General features: G+C 38.1%; 1 protein-coding gene across 5 annotated transcripts in view; it reads left to right on the forward strand.

Moving 5' to 3' along the window:
• The window catches only part of GPD2 (glycerol-3-phosphate dehydrogenase 2), a 134,305-nt gene that overhangs the window by 36,636 nt on the left and 79,874 nt on the right, over positions 1 to 17,795 (forward strand). For all 5 annotated transcript variants that reach the window (XM_032479470.1, XM_032479471.1, XM_014565009.2 and 2 more), the window contains exon 3: positions 13,664 to 13,835. In XM_032479470.1, the coding sequence (XP_032335361.1) occupies positions 13,664 to 13,835 (172 nt within the window). The remainder of the gene's footprint in view (positions 1 to 13,663; positions 13,836 to 17,795) is intronic.

Here is a 17,795-nt window from a genome sequence, read left to right on the forward strand (position 1 = left end):
CTTCATCTGAGCTTCTAGGAGAATGGCTAAAAGCCAGTCACACAAACACCCCTATATTTTCTCTTCTCCTTGCTGCCTGATCAGAAGGTGAGCCAGTGACAAGGTAGACAACCCCAATTATTGGCTTAAACTTTCTTTCTGTTGTAAGTAATACATTCCTTGAAGTTCCCACTGTTTTGTTTCTTTTTCGATTTAAACTTATATAAGTTATGGCAGACCTGATTTATGTGGTGATATGTTCCTAAAACGTTATGTGAATATAGTGTTTTTGATAAATTAATGAGCATAGAGTATAATGCTATTTGTTGTAACTCTATAGTGAAACAATTAAAAAAGCTGACTTTTTGAGAGTAAATCAGAATTTTATTTTATTTTTGGAGGTAAATCAGAATTTAGCTTGAAGGGGAATGCAATTAAACTTATTTTTCCTCAAAGTCAATGATGGGATCTTCACGCTTTGCAAAGCAACCTCTCACTTTGTAAGAGACAGCAATTCACTATACTTTGTGTGGCTTACTAAATACTGTAGTTCACTTTATTAAGTATGGTAATTAAGGGAACATGAAAAATGATAGTGGTAATGTGTTAGGTGAGTTGAATTTTGCGTAAACGTGTACTTCCTTTTTTAGCGTCATCAAAACTGAGGAGGAAAAGTACTTACGCTAATGAGTGAATGAGAGGCAGAGGGATGCATGAGTAGTTAAAATCTACATGAATTTTGAGGACATTGGTTTAATTTCAGTCTCTCCCTCTCAACACATTATTTGTAAGCTATTCTAATAAACCAGGGTCTTTTGATTGGTAGTATCAATGACTTAAAATTCAAAAGATAAGATTGATGAGACAGCAAAAAATAGAATGATTATATCTAGTCAAAGTAAGGTCTACTTTGGGGTTTATTTTAATGGACCCCCAAATGAAAAGATATTTAGGTCCCTGAATGTGTCTGCTATACAAGTGTGGCTGAGTTTTGGTAAGCTTGTCATTGTGCACAGGTTATGAAAGTTTCCAGAAGTCTAGTTTTATCATAAGGTTAAAGATAATGTCACTTTACTCCCAGGCATTTTGCCCCTGCCAAGCACTAAGTCAGAATATACAAGCCAATTATCACAGTACACATAGCAGGTCTTTAGTATCTGTGGTACTTCTTCCCTTCCCCTGATATAGGATAGGAAAATGTGAAATAGATACAACTTTCTTGGGCATAGTAAGAAAGATATGACTCCAGATTTCTTTCAATAACTGAACTTTTAATTGGTATAATGCTGCTTATATTAACTGCTGGCCAGAGAAACTGGTAGAGGTTAGAGAAACTTGAAGTAAAGATAAATATCCATCAAAGAGAAATCAAAACTGTAAGCACAACCAGCCAAAATCACGAGAGGATGTGGATCAACAGGAACTCTCATTCATTGTTGGTGGGAATGCAAAATGGTAATAGCGACTTTGGAAGGCAGTTTGGTGGTTTCTTACAAAACTAAACATATACTTGCCATGTGATCCAGCAGTCACTCTCATTGATATTTACCCAAAGGAGTTGAAAACTTATATCCACACAAAAATCTGCACACAGATATTTATAGCAGCTTTGTTCATAAATGCCAAAACTTGGAAGCAATCAAGGTGGCCTTCAGTAGGTAAATGGATGAGTAAACTATGGTCCATCCAGACAATGGAACATTATTCAGCACTAAAAAGAAATGAGCCATCAAGCCATGGAAAGACATGGAGAAATCTAAAATGCATATTACTCAGTGAAAGAAGCCGATCTGAAAAGGCTGCATACTGTATGAATCCAACCATATGACACTCCAGAAAAGGCAAAACTATGAAGACAGTAAAAAGATCAGTGCTTGCCAAGGGTGTGTGCAGGAAGATGAAGGAGGAGCACAGAGCATGTTTAGGACAGTGAAAATATTCTGTGTGATACTAAAATGATGGATACATGTCATTAGGCATTTCTCCCAAACCATAGAATGTACAATGCCAAGAGTGAACACTTAAGTAAACTGCTGACTTTGTGTGATTATGATGTATCAGTGTAGGTTCATCTTTCATGAAAATGTGCCATTCTGGTGAGTGATGTTGGTTATGGGGGAGGCTATGCATATGTAGGGGCAAAAGGTATATGGGAAATCTTTGGAACTTTCTCTCAGTTTTGTTGTAAAACTGAAAGCATTCATTTTTTAAAAATTATACTTAAAGTTGTAAGCATAGCATCTAGAACATGATGTCAATTGAGAAAATTTCAAATGTTAAAATTCTACGTAAGTATCACTTTTCAATAGTATCTTTGATTGACTATAACTATTTATTTTTTTGAACATGCTTAACATCTTTAAGAATTTAACCTCAGTTCTTAACTAAAGAGTATCTGTGGATTTGAAATCAGTATAAATCTTCCTGAACACTGATGTCGCTGAAATTATCACGTGACACATTTGCTTTATGCTTACCAGATTGCTTTTAACTTCATGAGTCAATTCTGGCTACCAGACTTGTTTGTTCTCTCTGAGTAAATAACCTTCCCTCTCCAGAGGCATTTTTCATAGGTTCATGAACAGCCTTTCTCTTAAAAAAAATCTTTCGAAGTACTGTTACAGCAGCTGTTCTTAAACAGTCTTCATTTTTGTTGATTTCAGTGTTTCGGTGGGAACTATAGTGTTAGATACCATGTGAAGAATGCATATTTAGGAGGAAGGCTAGTGGTTGGATAGTAGGCTTCTCTGTTCACCCACCTGCTTAACGAGCCATCAGCATCTGCAGTATGTCAAACATGGAGGTAGCAGTGTCTCTGCACTGTGGTTTGGTGGGGCTTGCATTTGTCTCTTCTTTTGGAGCTTTATCTCTGTGGACTTATTTTTCTATAAATGGTGGAGCCTGTCCCATCAGATGGAGAGTCTGAACCACATATGGATGGTATACAAAGTAGAGAAATTTGAATTATAATGCTAAATGTATCCCCTATTTGTTTGTTAACTGGGGTAAACTAACTGGTATGATAAGCTGCTCCCAAAGCTCGGTGGCTTATCACAATGAAGGTTTCTTTCTTGCTCATGTTGCAGTTCAATGTGGGTAGGTGGAGGATTGTTTCTTGCAGTCATTCAGGGACCTATGTCCCTTTATTCTAGTGGCTCTGCCACATTTATAGGGTCTGTTGACCCGCCAGCTCATTATAAGCCAACTGTAAGGGAGAGTGGGAAATGTAATCCAGTGGTGGTCTCTGGAAGCAGAGAAAAGCTTTTGTTATGCATCCAGCCATTACATCTGTGTCCTGACTTTAGTTCCTAATCAGTTGACAAATGAGCTGGGTTTTTTTGGGGTGGGGGATGAGAGTTTTGTTAAGAGTTTATGCCAAAGATTCATTTTCTTCTCTCGTTTAGAACCCTGTGTATAGATTCCTGGAAGAACTCTTTTTCTCTTAGAAACACAACTAAATACATTGGGGCTGTGTCTGATATCTAAAGCCTGATGAGGACTCTGAATACACTATTTTTGATAAGTCTAGTTGAAACTATTCTTAACTAACTTTATATAGTTAACCGTTTCTCAGAGGCATGTTTCATTAAAGGACTAAAATGGTGCAGACAGAGCTGGAAATGTTCTTTGAAGTGCATCCTATCATCTTTCTTATAATTTTGGTTTTTATTTAACACTTAGCTCCCAAAGTGGGGCCATGGCAATATCTTTGAGTTATAACTCATATCAGGCCTTCGAGGAGTTTGTGATGCTATTTTATTGCTGGCATACAAAATCCACGAGGTTAACTGTACTGCGATAGGTCACACAGTGAGTCAACAACTGAGCTATGATTAGCGTTGACAGCTGGTGAGCTTCTAGGCTGTTGCTAACTGAGCAACGTTGACATTCATTTCAATTTGACTTTGCATTTCACTTTCAACTATTTATCCATTTCAAGGCCTCTTTAAGAAACTTTTTAGGGATATTGTGGGCCTGAGGAAACTTTCCATAAATGCTTTGGGAAAAGTTTGTTAGCTTCCCTCTCCCCATCTTCCAGCTTAACAGTTAAATTTTGTCGATGCTAGGTAGGCCTCCCATTGGTAGAGTTTTGCAAATTAAGAGATTTGAAATTAAGAAATCAAGTTGTTGAGTGATGTTAGTTTTACCTGCTTGCTTTATTTCGAAATTTGTGATTTTTCAACAAAGAAGTTCTGAGATCCAATTATATGCTTGTGTGTATAAACTAGAAAAATTATAAATATGTGCATATTTGATGAAATAATTCACAGAGAAAAGGAAAGTGTGCATCACAAATTTGATCCAAAACTATTTTGGACATAAAATTAAAATGTAGCTAGAGGCCATCTGGATTGTAAAGCTTAGAAATGGTTCTTTGGCTCATTGGGTCAGCATTTTATTCACCTGACAGGGATGGGGGAAGAGGGAGCCCCGGTTCATTTCTGTATCCACTTCCAAGTGTGTGCGTTAGGGAGGTTTTTAAGGAAAAGTGCTGTTTCATGGAACTGTGCGTGTCACTGCCCAGAGTGGCTGGCCATGCGCGAGACAGGTTCTGAGACTCTGCATTACACTGGCTGCCGCCAGCAGCTCCCTGCATTGCTGGTGCCAGCGAGGCTGGCAGATCTAGGGCCCTAGGTAACGCACACGGATAGGGGAAGATGACCTAGCAGACATGTGATTTGGAGTCACACCTGGGTGTGATCAGATCAGATTTTGATTCTCTTAGTTACTTGCCTGAGGAATAACAAAACTCAGATTCCTCACTAGTCAAAGGATGCCTCCCTTCCGTGGTCAGTGTGAGACCCGAGGAACCTGACTTCTTAGTGTGTGGGCAGCTCTTCTTCCCTCGCTGCCCTCCCTGCTCTCAGGCTCCCTTCCCAGATCCTTTCATTTTCAGCACACAGAGTGGAACTAAAGAACAATATCAAACTTAGACACCTCCAAACACATAGTCTATGTCTCTAAAATATTTATTTGAAAGTTGGTCAAACATATCCCTCAAACCTCAGATCCTGTAGTGATGTGGTTTTATTTGAAGTAGATTCAGACAGAGCCAAAGGGTTTTCCTTATTTTTCAGTTATAAAAAAGTTTTATAACTTAATGATTTAGCTATATTGCGATTGCTATTAGAAGAGCTTCTCTGTGATTACTCAAAGAAATCATAGCCACTTCAAAGCTGGAAAGCACCTTCGAGATAAACTAGAACTCTTTTCTCAGCTGCCCTAGAAGGATGGACTTGTCCTGTTTTCTCTTATCTGCTCCCCAGTGGAGATGACAGTCCATCCATTAGCAACTGTTTTCGTACGGAATAATCATGAGTCCCTCATCCAGCATGTTTACTTTGAGAAACGTTGTTTACTGTCCTGTACATACACTGTTCAGAATCACAAAGTGATCCAGGAGGTGAAAGGTCAGTAAATCATCTTAAGATTCATTGTAAGGAGATCCTTGTTGCATTTCCTTCCAGGAATATACAAATATAGTATTTTTCAGTGACAACATAACATGAAGCAATTTCCCTTAAATCTAATGGTTCCATTGTCAATATCTGATTGAATCACACAACATGTGAGAGAGAGAGAGTGTGATAGTTGCAGTAAGAAGTGATTTGCATGAAACCTTGTTTTATACTCCAATTATTACTCTACATGATTACAGGACAACCTGGTTTTTAATTGCCTGTGGTCTTTAAATATGCACATCTTTCAGAAATAGACACTAATTATTAGATCTTGTTTTCGATCTCACCCGAAGTTGCAAATGTCTAGGAATTTTTTTTCTAATTTGCAAGTCTAATGGTGTACAGACGTAGTAAAACTGATCACATTCTGAATCTTGTTCTGTTCTCTGGAATGTAAAGTCTCAAAGATTATGAACTTGGCTTCAGTTCTATGTAGGTGTTCTAGGAGCTAATCTCTTGAGAGAAGCCGTATGTTCACTATCAGAATGCTAGAGGAATTTTCTTTTTAAAATGTAGAGGAAAATATACTTACAAGTTAAAAAAAAAGACCTACTTCCCCACAGAATTAAATATAATCAGGAGTAACAACATCAAAGTAATATTAAATGTTAGACAGTCTCCTAATTCTACCAAGACAAGAATTTTTTGTTTGGAGGCTGCACTTGGACTTGTGCTAGACACAACAAAGTGGTTTGCTTTGTGTCTTGGGCTCTCCTTTCTTCTGACTTCAGTGGCTGAATTAGGTAATAGATCCTGAATCTGGTTGTGCTGGGCTTGTCCTGTCTTTAGACCAGGGTTGGCAAACCTGTATGCTTATGGGGCCAGACTGAAACGATCCAAGTGTGAAGCCAGTGAGTGGGATCCTGGGCCAACGAGGATGCACAAGCCCTGCCTATGGGCAGCAGCTGCTGTTCAGTTTCAGCAAGTTGATCTCAGATAGTAATCCTGATTTTCATGTGAAATATAGCAATTTCTGTGATTTATTCATTTATTTATATTATTTTTCTTTAATTGAAGTATAGTTGACTTGCAGTATTACATTCGTTTCAGGCGTACAACACAGCGATTTGATATGTTTATAGATTACGTGCTGTACAAAGTTATTATGGTATTAATGACTGCATTCCCTGTGGTGTACATTACATCCCTGTGACCTATTTATTTTATAACTGGTAGTTTGTACCTCTTAATTCCCTTCACTGTTTCTCCCACTGCCTCCCCCCTCCCCTGTGGCAACCTGGTTATTTATTGGAAGAAAATGAAAACACTAATTCAAAAAGATACATGCACCCTGATGTTCACTGCCACATTATTTACAATACCCAAGACATGGAAGCAATCTAAGTGTCCATGGACATATGAATAGATAAAGATGTGGTATATGTATGCAATGAAATACTAACCATAAAAGAAGAGTGAAATCTTGCCATTTGCGACAACATGGATAGACCTGGAGGGTACTATGCTAAGTGACATGAGTCAAACAGAGAAGGACAAATACTGTGTATTTTCACTTACATTTGAAATCTAAAAAAACAAATGAGCAAATGTAACAAAACAGACTCACAGATACAGAGAACAATTTTAAAATATTGGATGTGTAACTCATGTTTTAAAGAAAGTAATGTGCTGACCAGTTCCCTACGATGACTTCTGTTTTTAGTACATGCTGTTCCTACTTCCTTTCCTGGTGTTGTCACCCAGCTAATGCCTTTCTTGACCTGATTTAGCTTTGATTTCCAGGAAACCTTCTCAGGTCTGGACCCAGGGATGCCTCCCATGGCTCTTTCAGCTTCTTCTCTATCTGAAATCTACCTGTAAAACAATATTTTAATTTCCTTTTTATGTTTTTATTTTGTCCTCCAGTCTGTAGAATCCTTGAGGGGCCTCCACTACAAATTGATTGAATGAGGAATTGCGGTGGTGGGTCAGGTGTCTTCTCAGGTGACGTAGGGCACGTGCCTTTCCAAAGCTTCTCCCAGAATCTCTGGATCAGTCCTCTAGAGGAGCCTGTCTCCCAGATCCCTGTTCAGTCAAACTGCCTTAGGGAGAAGGAGGGTGAGGAAAGGGCGGGTCTGGGAAGATTAGGAGCACTAAGGCCTCTTTTCAGCGTGCTGTTACTTACCACTACCATGTTATTCCTGCTGCTTTTCTTTGTTTCCCCTCAATCAACATATTCTAGGGAAGGTAGAGTGCAGATGTGTTTTTGCGACTCAAAGCCATATGAAGCCCAAATGAGTCTATCTCTTTTCATAATTATAAGGAGGGCTTTAGGCTGTGTTTACTGCCTCTAAAATAAACTTGGTGCTTAGCTTCTCAGTTGCAACACTTTCCAGCTTTTATGAAAAAAATAAACAAAAATAAAATGTTACTTTAAATGTAGTGTCAGAAATTAAATAAATTATCCTCAATCGTGCCGTATATTTTAAAAAAGTTTTTTGGAAGAACTGTTCAACAGAACCTCCACAACAGAACCATACCAAACAAACAAAAACTTTCTGCGTTTGGCAACTGGTGATATCTCATCCTGTGATAAGTATTTAGTCTGTTTCTTTGTTTTTTCTCAAATCATACGTAGAATCAGTATGGTGCAGCAGTGCAAAACTTCGTCTGTCGCCAGGCTGTGTAGGTTCAGTTCCCAGCTCCGCCGTGCACCAGCCGCACAGTCATGCACCAGATACTTCACTCATGTGTCTCCGTTACCTCTTCTGTAAAATGGAGATCATGATAGTTCCTAGCTCAAGTTATTGTGAGGATTAAATGAGTGAAAAAAGTAAAACCTTCATAGTAATGCCTGGCAAATAATTGCTGTGTACATAATTTACTTATTGTTTGTAAAGTCAAGTTTATTGAGGTATAATTTGGGGTGTAATTTACATGCAGCAAAATTCACCCTTTATAATATACAGTTCTGTGAGTTTTAACAAGTGCAGACAGTCATGTAACCACCACCACAGTCAAGATACAGAACATTTCTATCGTCCTCAAAAGCTCTGATACTTCCTATAGTCAATCCTCCCCTCCCCTCCCCATCCCCAAACTCTTGACTGTCACTGATCTGTTTTCTGACCCTGTACTTTTGCTTTTATGGCACGTCATGTAAATGGAATCACGCCCTGTGTAGACTTCTGAGTCTCGCTTCTTTCACTTGGCACAGGGATTGGCAAGGGCTGGGTAGTACAAGTCAGAGGCTTGCAGGCTGTATCTTCTCTGTTGCAACTACCCGACTCTACTATTGCAGTCATGCTCTGTGCATGAATGATTGAGTGTGGCCGTGTTCCAATAAAACTCTGTTTATTAAAACAGGTAGCAGCCAGATTTGGGTGGAAAATCATAATTTGTCAACCTGTGACTTAGCATAATGCTTTTCAGATCCATTCATTTTGTTGTGACTATCAGTAGTTTGTTCTCTTTATTGCCAATTATTATTCCAGTGCATAGATGCACCAGAGTTAGTTTAGTCATTCACCAGTTGAAGGATGTTTGAATTTTTAACTAGTTTTTGGCAGTTATAAATAAAGCCACTGTAAACATTTGCTTACAGGTTTTTGTGTGAACACAGGCTTTGATTTCTCTTGAGTAAACTAACCTAAGGAAGGGTTGTATGGTAAATGTATGTTTACCTTTATTAGAAACTCAAATTGTTTTCCAGAATAGTTGTGTTATTTTGCATTTCCATCAGCAATGTAAGAGAGTTCCAATTGTGTGGTATCATTCCCAGCACTTGGTATTGTCCTTTTTTTCTTTGTTAAATTTAAGCTACTCTGAAAAACTATGAAGAATCTCAGAAATCAGAATAAAGATGTTTACCTTCAACCTATATTAAGTTGAAAGCTCTTGAAGGGTTTTACACATGGAAATGACATTATTTGGGGTTTGAAATGTTTACCCCAGCTGCAGTCTGGAGAATGACTTGAAAGAAGGAAAGGTAAGTGTGTGAAGACCTGTAGGAGGATATCATTTTAGTTAGGGGAAAGGGAAGACACCTTGACTTGAAAGGGGGCAGTGAAGATGACATGACTTAGATGTGAGAATTTTTTAGGAGGTGGAGTTTATAGAACTCAGTGACCAATCAGATGTGGGACTTAAGAGAGTGGCACAAGTGATTAGATATATAGTAGTGCCTTTACTGAGCTAAGGAAAACTGACAGGGAAAAAGATTCAGGGAGATAAAGTCATCAGTACAGTCTGACAGAGATGTGAGGCATCCAAACGGAGGTGCCAAGTAGGTAGTTTGATACCAGGGTTCTGGAGAAGGGGAACACAATTGAAAGTCAGTGCGGTGTAAAGATAGCTGATGACATGGAGGTAGATGAGACTCCCTAGGGAGGCTTTTTAGTGATCTGAGGAAAGTGAATGGGACAGACCCAAGGAGACCCTCAGTGTTTAATGATGGGCAGTAGACAGATACCCAAGGGAAACTAGTAGAGAGTGGGTTCAGGAGGTTGGAGAGAGAGCATTTCAGACAGTCGTCCTCCAGATGCTGAGGTGAATGAAAAGTCACTTGTGTGCTGAGTTGATGACTAAAATGAGGGATGAAATGTGCTGATTGGATGTATCAGCATAGTGGACACTGGTCAGGGGTGGTGGTGCTAATGTTGCTGTGTATGAGAAAATCATATTAAAGTGAGTTGAGGAGTGAATAGGAAGGGAGGCAGTAAAAAAAAAGCAAGGGTGTACAGTTCTTTCAAGAATTTTTAGGCTGATTGTTAGAAACATATGTAAGGACATTTTTTAGTGTTTGTTCAGATGAGACAGGTTGGAGCGGACCAGTGAGAAGGTTGAGGCAGCGGATGCAGACAGGAGAAGCAGCGTGGTCAGTAGAGAGATACACACAAGGCACGAGAAATGCCCACCAGATCTAGCGGACTTGCTGAAGAAGAGATCCAGCTGAGTTTAATATTCATCGTTACGCCCTGTCAGCACAGTAGAAAGGGGGCTTTTCGTATTATCAGGTTCTAAGGGACTCTGTTGTAGTACAGTCCTTACAGTTATTTTCCAACTATTTCTAGACAACTTACCAAGCAGCAAATGTCAGCACAATTCTTTGGATGTGTGAAAATGCTCTGGCAGTTTAGTCACTTGTCAGTCTCCTGTCCAAGCCTTGCCCATCTGTCATGGCCCAGTTGAAACCCTCAAAGGAAAGACTCTCCCTCTCTAATCTGAATGGTCATAGCCTGGTGCTTTTTTTCCTCTATTCTGGCATTTGTTCTCATATGTATTTGCTCTGTGTGTGTGTGTGTGTGTGTGTGTGTGTTTATTCTTCTTAGATGATAGAAGACAAAGACCCTGACTGAAAGGTGTTATCTTCTTCACAGCCCTTAGCCAGTCACATTTATTTAGCTTGTTACTTTAAATGCATGTAAATGTGAACTTGGGGAGATGGTTCTTAGCAGGCAATTAGGAGGAATTATATAAGGAAGAATAAGATTTTTTTGTGTCTTGGCATCTGAATTAATAGCCTAAAAGATTACGGTACCTTATTATAACCTTTTGTTTTTGTGAAACTTAGTAAAATATGTTTTGAAAGTTCCCTTTTATGTGCTATTCAGGAACCAAAGGATTTAGTAGTAATAACAGCTCTTAGGTGGTACTTAACAGTTTGCCAACAACTTTCGTATTCCATTCAGACTGCAGGTAACTTGGAGGTGTAGAGACAGAGACATCACAGGGGTTTAATCCTGTGCTGCAAATGAAGAAACCAAGGCCCAGAGAGATGATGAATCAAAAGTCACATTACTGGTAAACGCAAGTGCTGAGACCTAAGCCAGGACCCTCCAATTCTAATCCAGCTTCCTTCAGTGTACTCTGTGGCTCCTAGATTTATTTTTATAGAAATCCAATTGACCTGATAATAATTAAATACAATTGTAAGGAGCAATTTGGCCTATTTTATTTAAGTCAATACAAATTCACTTATCAGAACAACCTCTGGGCCAGGGCTAAGATCCCCTTTCCTGGAACAGTCTTGGCCTTGTGGTTCAGAGCTTTGTTGGTGGCCCCTGCAGAGAGTGGGAAGAACGCTGCCCTAACGGGTTGTGCTGATGCTGTGATTCAGAGAAAAGGAAACAGAGGTCACAGGTCATGGATAACTACTAAAGCAGTGGTGGCCAGTGCTGTTCAATAGGCTGAACATACCTAGTATTAGCATTTTGGAGAAAAAATAAATACTTAGGCCATTTTCAAGGCTTTTAGCTCTGACTTCTGGCAAGTACTTTTTTTTTTTTTAAGACTAGCATCATTTTTAACTTAGGATGATAAGTTAGATTCTCATAAAAGAACTAGAAATAGGGAAGGTCATTTTCCTTTAGGGAGACTAGGGCTAGCTGTAAGTGTATTATTGTTAAAGCTTTCACAAATTGAAAATAGTGGATATTAAATATGTAAAATCTATCATTTTATGTTAAAACACTTAATAAGGAAGCCTCTGACTAAAATCTTTACATAATATTATTCCCATTGGCCATCGTTGATTATTAAACTGAATAATAACTTCTGTTGAACATTCTTTTTGTCTTTTGTTATTGAAGTACAGTTGATTTACGATGTTGTATTAATTTCAGGTGTATAGCAAAGTGATTCAGTTATACATATAAATGTATATATGGATTCTTTTTCAGATTCTTTTCCAGTATAGGTTATTACAAGATATTGAATATTGAATATAGTTTCCTGTGCTATACAGTAGGTCCTCATTTATCTATTTTATATATAGTAGTGTATATGTATTAATCCCAAACTCCTAATTTATCCCTCACCACCAACCCTTTCCCTTTTGGTAATTATAATTTTTTTTCTATGTCTTTGAGTCTGTTCTGGTTTGTAAATAAGTTCATTTGTATCATTTTTTTTTCAGATTCCACATATAAGTGATATCATATGATATTTGTCTTTCTCTAATTTAGTTCACATAATGTAATAATGTCTAGTTCTATCTATGTTGCCGCAAATGGCATTATTTCATTCTTTTTTATGGCTGAGTAATATTCCATTGTATATATGTGGTATATGCACACACGCACACACCCACACACAGAGATCAATATTTAGGTTACTTCCATGTTTCAATATTGTAAATACTGCTGCTGTGAACACTGAGGTGCATGTCTTTTTGAATTAGAGTTTTTTTCTGGATATATGCCCAGGAGTGGGATTGCTGGATCATATGGTATGTCTACTTTTAGATTTTTAAGAAACCTCTATTGTGTTCTCCATAGTGGCTACACCAATTTACATTCCCACCAACAATGTGGGAGGGTTCCTTTTTCTCCACAGCCTCTTCAGCATTTATTTGTAGACTTTTTAATGATAGCCATTTTGACCAGTGTGAAGTGATACCTCATTGTAGTTTTGATTTACATTTCCCTAATAAGTGTTTTTGAGCATTTTTTCTTGGGCCTGTTGACCATCTGTATGTCTTCTTTGGAGAAATGTCTATTTAGGTCTTCTGCCCATTTTTTGATTGGGTTATTTGGGGTTTTTTGACACTAAGCTGTATGAGCTGTTTGTATATTTGGAAATTAATCCCTCGTCGGGTGCATTGTTTGCAGATATTTTCTCCCATTCTGTAAGTTGTCTCTGTTTTGTTTATGGTTTCTTCTGCTGTGCAAAAGCTTTTAAGTTTAGTTAGGTTTCATTTGCTTATTTCTTCTTTTATTTCCATTACTGTAGGAGATGGATCAAAAATGTTGTACTGATTAACCTTATAGATCCCCAAACTCTAGAATATACTTTTGTCAGGGGAATTAAGAAATGAAAACATACACTTTTAAGAAATTGCAGAAAGGCGTAGAGTGCTTTTTCCTCCTCCTTTCCACACTTCTAGTTGTTATCTGAATAAATGACTGCTACTAAAACATTTCCTTATGTTCTCCTATAAATTGTCTTAAACAAGATATTTGGGAATTGCTGTACAGTGTGGGAAGCAATTGAACTTGGCTGTATGTGAAACCAGAACAAGCAGTTGAGATATTGAATCTGAAACCAGGTGTTCCATGGATAAATAGTTATGATTCATGAAAAAAAAAAAAACCCACAAAATTTTAAGGACTTTTTTTTTTTCCTTCTAGGCACTTGATTCTATAACTCCAAGTGGACTATGGACTATGGTCTAGCTTTGGTATTCCTTATCTCTGTTACAAATCTCTTCTTTAGGTATATTGTAAAACTGATTACATTGGTATGCCAGACAAACAACTGAAAATGGTCTCCTCTTACCTCAGGTGAACCTGGCCTTTGTTGAAGCAGCAGATTACGTGTCAGAACCTGTTAACAGGGAGCCTCCTTCCAGAGAAGCTCAGATACTGACTTTGAAAAACACATCTGAATTCGACATCCTTGTCATTGGAGGAGGAGCAACAGGAAGTGGCTGTGCCCTAGACGCGGTCACCAGAGGTTAGTCCTGGTGTGGTAGATGGAACACAGATAAAGGTTTCATCTGTCCTGCCTGATATAAACACACAATGTGCATTCTCTGCTGCTAAAGTCACATTTCTGTTGCATTTCTTAATTTTCCATCCTCTGGAGCACCTTCTTATTTTAAAAATATAGGTACTTGTGGAATTTTAAAATTAAATATAACTTGGTTTTCACACTGAAATGAGTTTATTTAAAAGGACAATTTATATTCCTTGAATTCATTGATTTGGTGTTCTGGTTAATTTTTTTCTAATACATAGTAAAGTGCATTTATATGAAATAAAAATGTTTATGTAGCACTTAAAATCACATTTATGTCAGTGAAGGGTAGAAAGATTTATTAAAATGAATTAATCTCTTAAAATAATTCTTTTTGTTTCTGTATCTCTTAAAATCATCTCTTCCAATGAAGTATGGAATACAGTTTGGGAGACTCCAGTTTATGTGACTACATACTGGAAAAGACTAATCTATAGTTGTGTCACTCTATTAGAAAGCTTTAGGGAAAACATGCTGACAAGTTCTTTCGAAATGGAAACAGGACATATAAAGAAAAATATTTTAGTATGGAACACCAGTGCTCTTACATTTACATATGCTATCTTTATTGATTTGTTTCTTTTGCCTGTGGTTATTAGTGTGGAGTTAGGAATCAAAATCTGGGTACATATCCTGGCTCAGCTGCTTTATCAGATGTATACATGTACCTGTATACACACACACACACACACACACACACACACACACACACACACACACTCGAGCAGATTACTTAATTTCTCTAAGGTTCCTCATCTTTATTTTTTTCCTCTTTTTAAAATTTTTTTTAATTTTTGATTTTTGGAGGGGAGGTAATTAGGTTTATTTATTAATTTCTTTTTTTTAATGGAGGTACTGGGGATTGAACCCAGGACCTCTTGCATGCTAAGCATGTGCTCTACCACTGAGCTATGCCCTCCCTTCTTCCTCATGTTTCAAATAAGGGAAAAATACTTTCTGTTAATGACTGTTGTGAGGATTAAATGTGTGGTCATGAAGAGGATTCAAAACAGTGCTTGTCACATGAAGTAGAAACTCAGTAAATTATAGATAATATTATAGCTGCCATTATTAACATAAAGGCAAAAGACTTTTAGAACCAATTTTCCTAGAGAAATTATCCTTTGTGGTTCTTAGATATGTCGAGGTGAGCTGGGTACTGCTGCAAGGAATTTTGACTCTGGATTATTTTAGTTACTATGTAAGGTTCAATATTCATTGCAGTTTCATACTCAATGGTAATAATTTATCACATGGAATAATTTTTCTCAGATTAAGTTACTACTACACCTGCCCTAGACTTAGTTACCTTACACATCTGGTAAAACTTAGTCTACAGAAATGAAATAAATTTTGTGAGATTAGGCACACACAATAAAAAAGCACCCTAGATTTACTATGATTGCATAGGACCCCCACTTAAATTTTGATCTGTGTAGACTTCATAGCCTTGGTCTTTTTTGTCACTTCCAAAGATGGTAAATTCACAGTATAAGTACTGGAATCTGTTCTGTTGCCTAGTAAACTTGTAGAGAATTTTTATGTACTTCTCTCTCCTTCCATGGTTTATAATTTGAGCTGGATTATCTTGGACGTACTATAGCAGGTGGAGAGAATAGATGACGTTCCCTCAAGGTATTTGAATTCCACTTTCTCACCTAGAGGCCTGGGAAAGAGATGGAAAAAGAGGATATAGTCCAATTCTAATGGGAGGTCTTGTTTGGGACGGCCTCAGTTGTCCTGGGACTACCCCAAGGGTTAGAATTTACCAGATGACAGTTTTCTGTGTCCAAGATCATTTCTCCAGTAGGATTCAGAAAAACATATTTCTTGGTGTCTCCAGTTATGTTCATGCTACGTACTGAAGTATATAGCAATTCTTTTTATTTCATTTCAACAAATATCCTCTGAGTGCCTGTTTTATGCATGGCAGTATTCAAGGCACTACGTGAGGTACAAGGATGGTTGATCCAGGCAGCACCCTTAGGTGCTCCCAGTGCTGCAGTGCTTGCTTGTTTGGACTGAGTTACCTTACAGGGAATATGTGCCTTTCAGAAGGTTTGGGGGCATTGTCGCCTCTACGTAGAATGGTCTGGAGAAAGCAAGCTGCTGTTCAGCATAGGTGAATTTTAAGAGGCAAACACTGCTTGTTGAAAGTGTGCCAATCTGAGGGAACATGCAGGAGGAACAGCGTGAAGGCAGCGTGTGTGAGAAACAGCCCGTGGTTCAGGCTGTGCAGGGAAGACGAGAGCAGAGCGGAAAGGCAGGCCTGGGCCTGGAATGCCAGGGGAAGGCCTTTGGACTTCCCTGAAGAGACCACTTTGGGACACCCAAGAGTGTTAGTGATGAGGAAGGGTTAGGCAGTAGGGAAGAGGCAGGCATGGGTATGAACTTTTAAGAGATCTAGAGACAAATAAAGGAGAAAGGACGGAAGGACGGAACTTGCTAGTGTAGTAGGAGTGAGGAAGGGAGGCAATGTGTGCAAGAATGGTTTTTTTCTTTCTTTTTTAAGATAGGAGCAATCTGAATATCTGTAGACTCAGAGGAGAACTTTAATATGTAAATAGTAAAGGCCACATGTGGAACAAGATCTTGGGAAAATACAAGGCATAGGCTATCAAAGGTGTATCTTAGCTTCGGCAGGATAGTAAGAGAAGTTTCTCAGAGACAGAAACAAAATGTAAAGATTCTAAGATACAAGTTTATGTGACTGTGAAGAACCAGGTTTTTTTAACTGAAGTATACTTGATTTATAATGTGTTAGTTTCTGGTGTACAGCAAAGTGATTCAGTTATATGTATGTGTATATTATATAGTCTATACACATATATATTCTTTTTCAGATCTTTTCCGTTATAGTTTATTACAAGATATTGAATATGGTTCCTGTGATATACAGTAGGACTTTGTTGTTGTTTACCTATTTTATATATATAGTAGTTTATATATGCTAATCTCAAACTCATAATTTATCCTTCCTCCACCCTTGCCCCTTTGGGGACTGTAAGTTTATTTTCTATGAAAAGCTATTCTTAAACACTCAAAAATGAAGTGAGATGTCTTCCTTATGAATAAGAGTAGGGGACTTGGATGTAGAAAAAGTTTAGAGAATGTGATAGGAGTAGGGGCTACTTTGCTCTGGTTGAAAAAGGATACGTGTGTGCGCGCGTGTGTGCGCGCGCGCTTGCGCGCAGTGTTGCTTAGAGTTGGGACAGAGGAAATACACAATAGGGTAGAATCCCAAATTGAGAACTGACTGGGTGTCAATGATTGAAGGAGAAAATGAGAAATGATTCTGTGAAGGCAAGAAATTGTTTCAGTGGAAACCTAGGACTGGTAGGGAGAGGGGAAGTAAGCAGAGTTGGAAACCCAGAGAGGTAGGGTGGGTTGCAGAACCCTGAGTACAACAGCAATAAGGCGACACTGATTAAGTGGCTTTTATTCCTTCTCCCCTTTTGGAATGTCTCACTGATGCTTGCTTTTGTGCATTTTCTAGATTTGTATCTTTTTAAAAACACAAGCAAGATCCCACTGCAGTCATTATTTTGCAGTGTGTTACTTTCAAATGACAGTATATTTAACCAATCTTTGCATGTATATGGTGTTTATTCTTTTCAATGGCTGAAAAATTCACCCCAAAGGTGTTCTTGTTAATTATTCTTTAGGTCGTTCCCAATTTTTGTTTTGTTTTGTTTTGTTTTGTTTTGTTGTTTAAAACTATACTGTTTTTGAGTCAACAGCTGAGCCAGCTCTGAGAATAAATATAAAGACTAATATCTGTGTCCTTGCCCTTCAAGGAGCTTATAGTTTATTACTGTTTGCTGAACAAGCACATTTTTCCTCTGGGCAGTAAAGGATATTAATCAGGATGTTGGCAAATGACTGTGGGTGATGATA

Source organism: Camelus ferus, chromosome 5, assembly GCF_009834535.1.
Source record: "Camelus ferus isolate YT-003-E chromosome 5, BCGSAC_Cfer_1.0, whole genome shotgun sequence".
In the NCBI taxonomy this organism is placed as follows: domain Eukaryota; kingdom Metazoa; phylum Chordata; class Mammalia; order Artiodactyla; family Camelidae; genus Camelus; species Camelus ferus.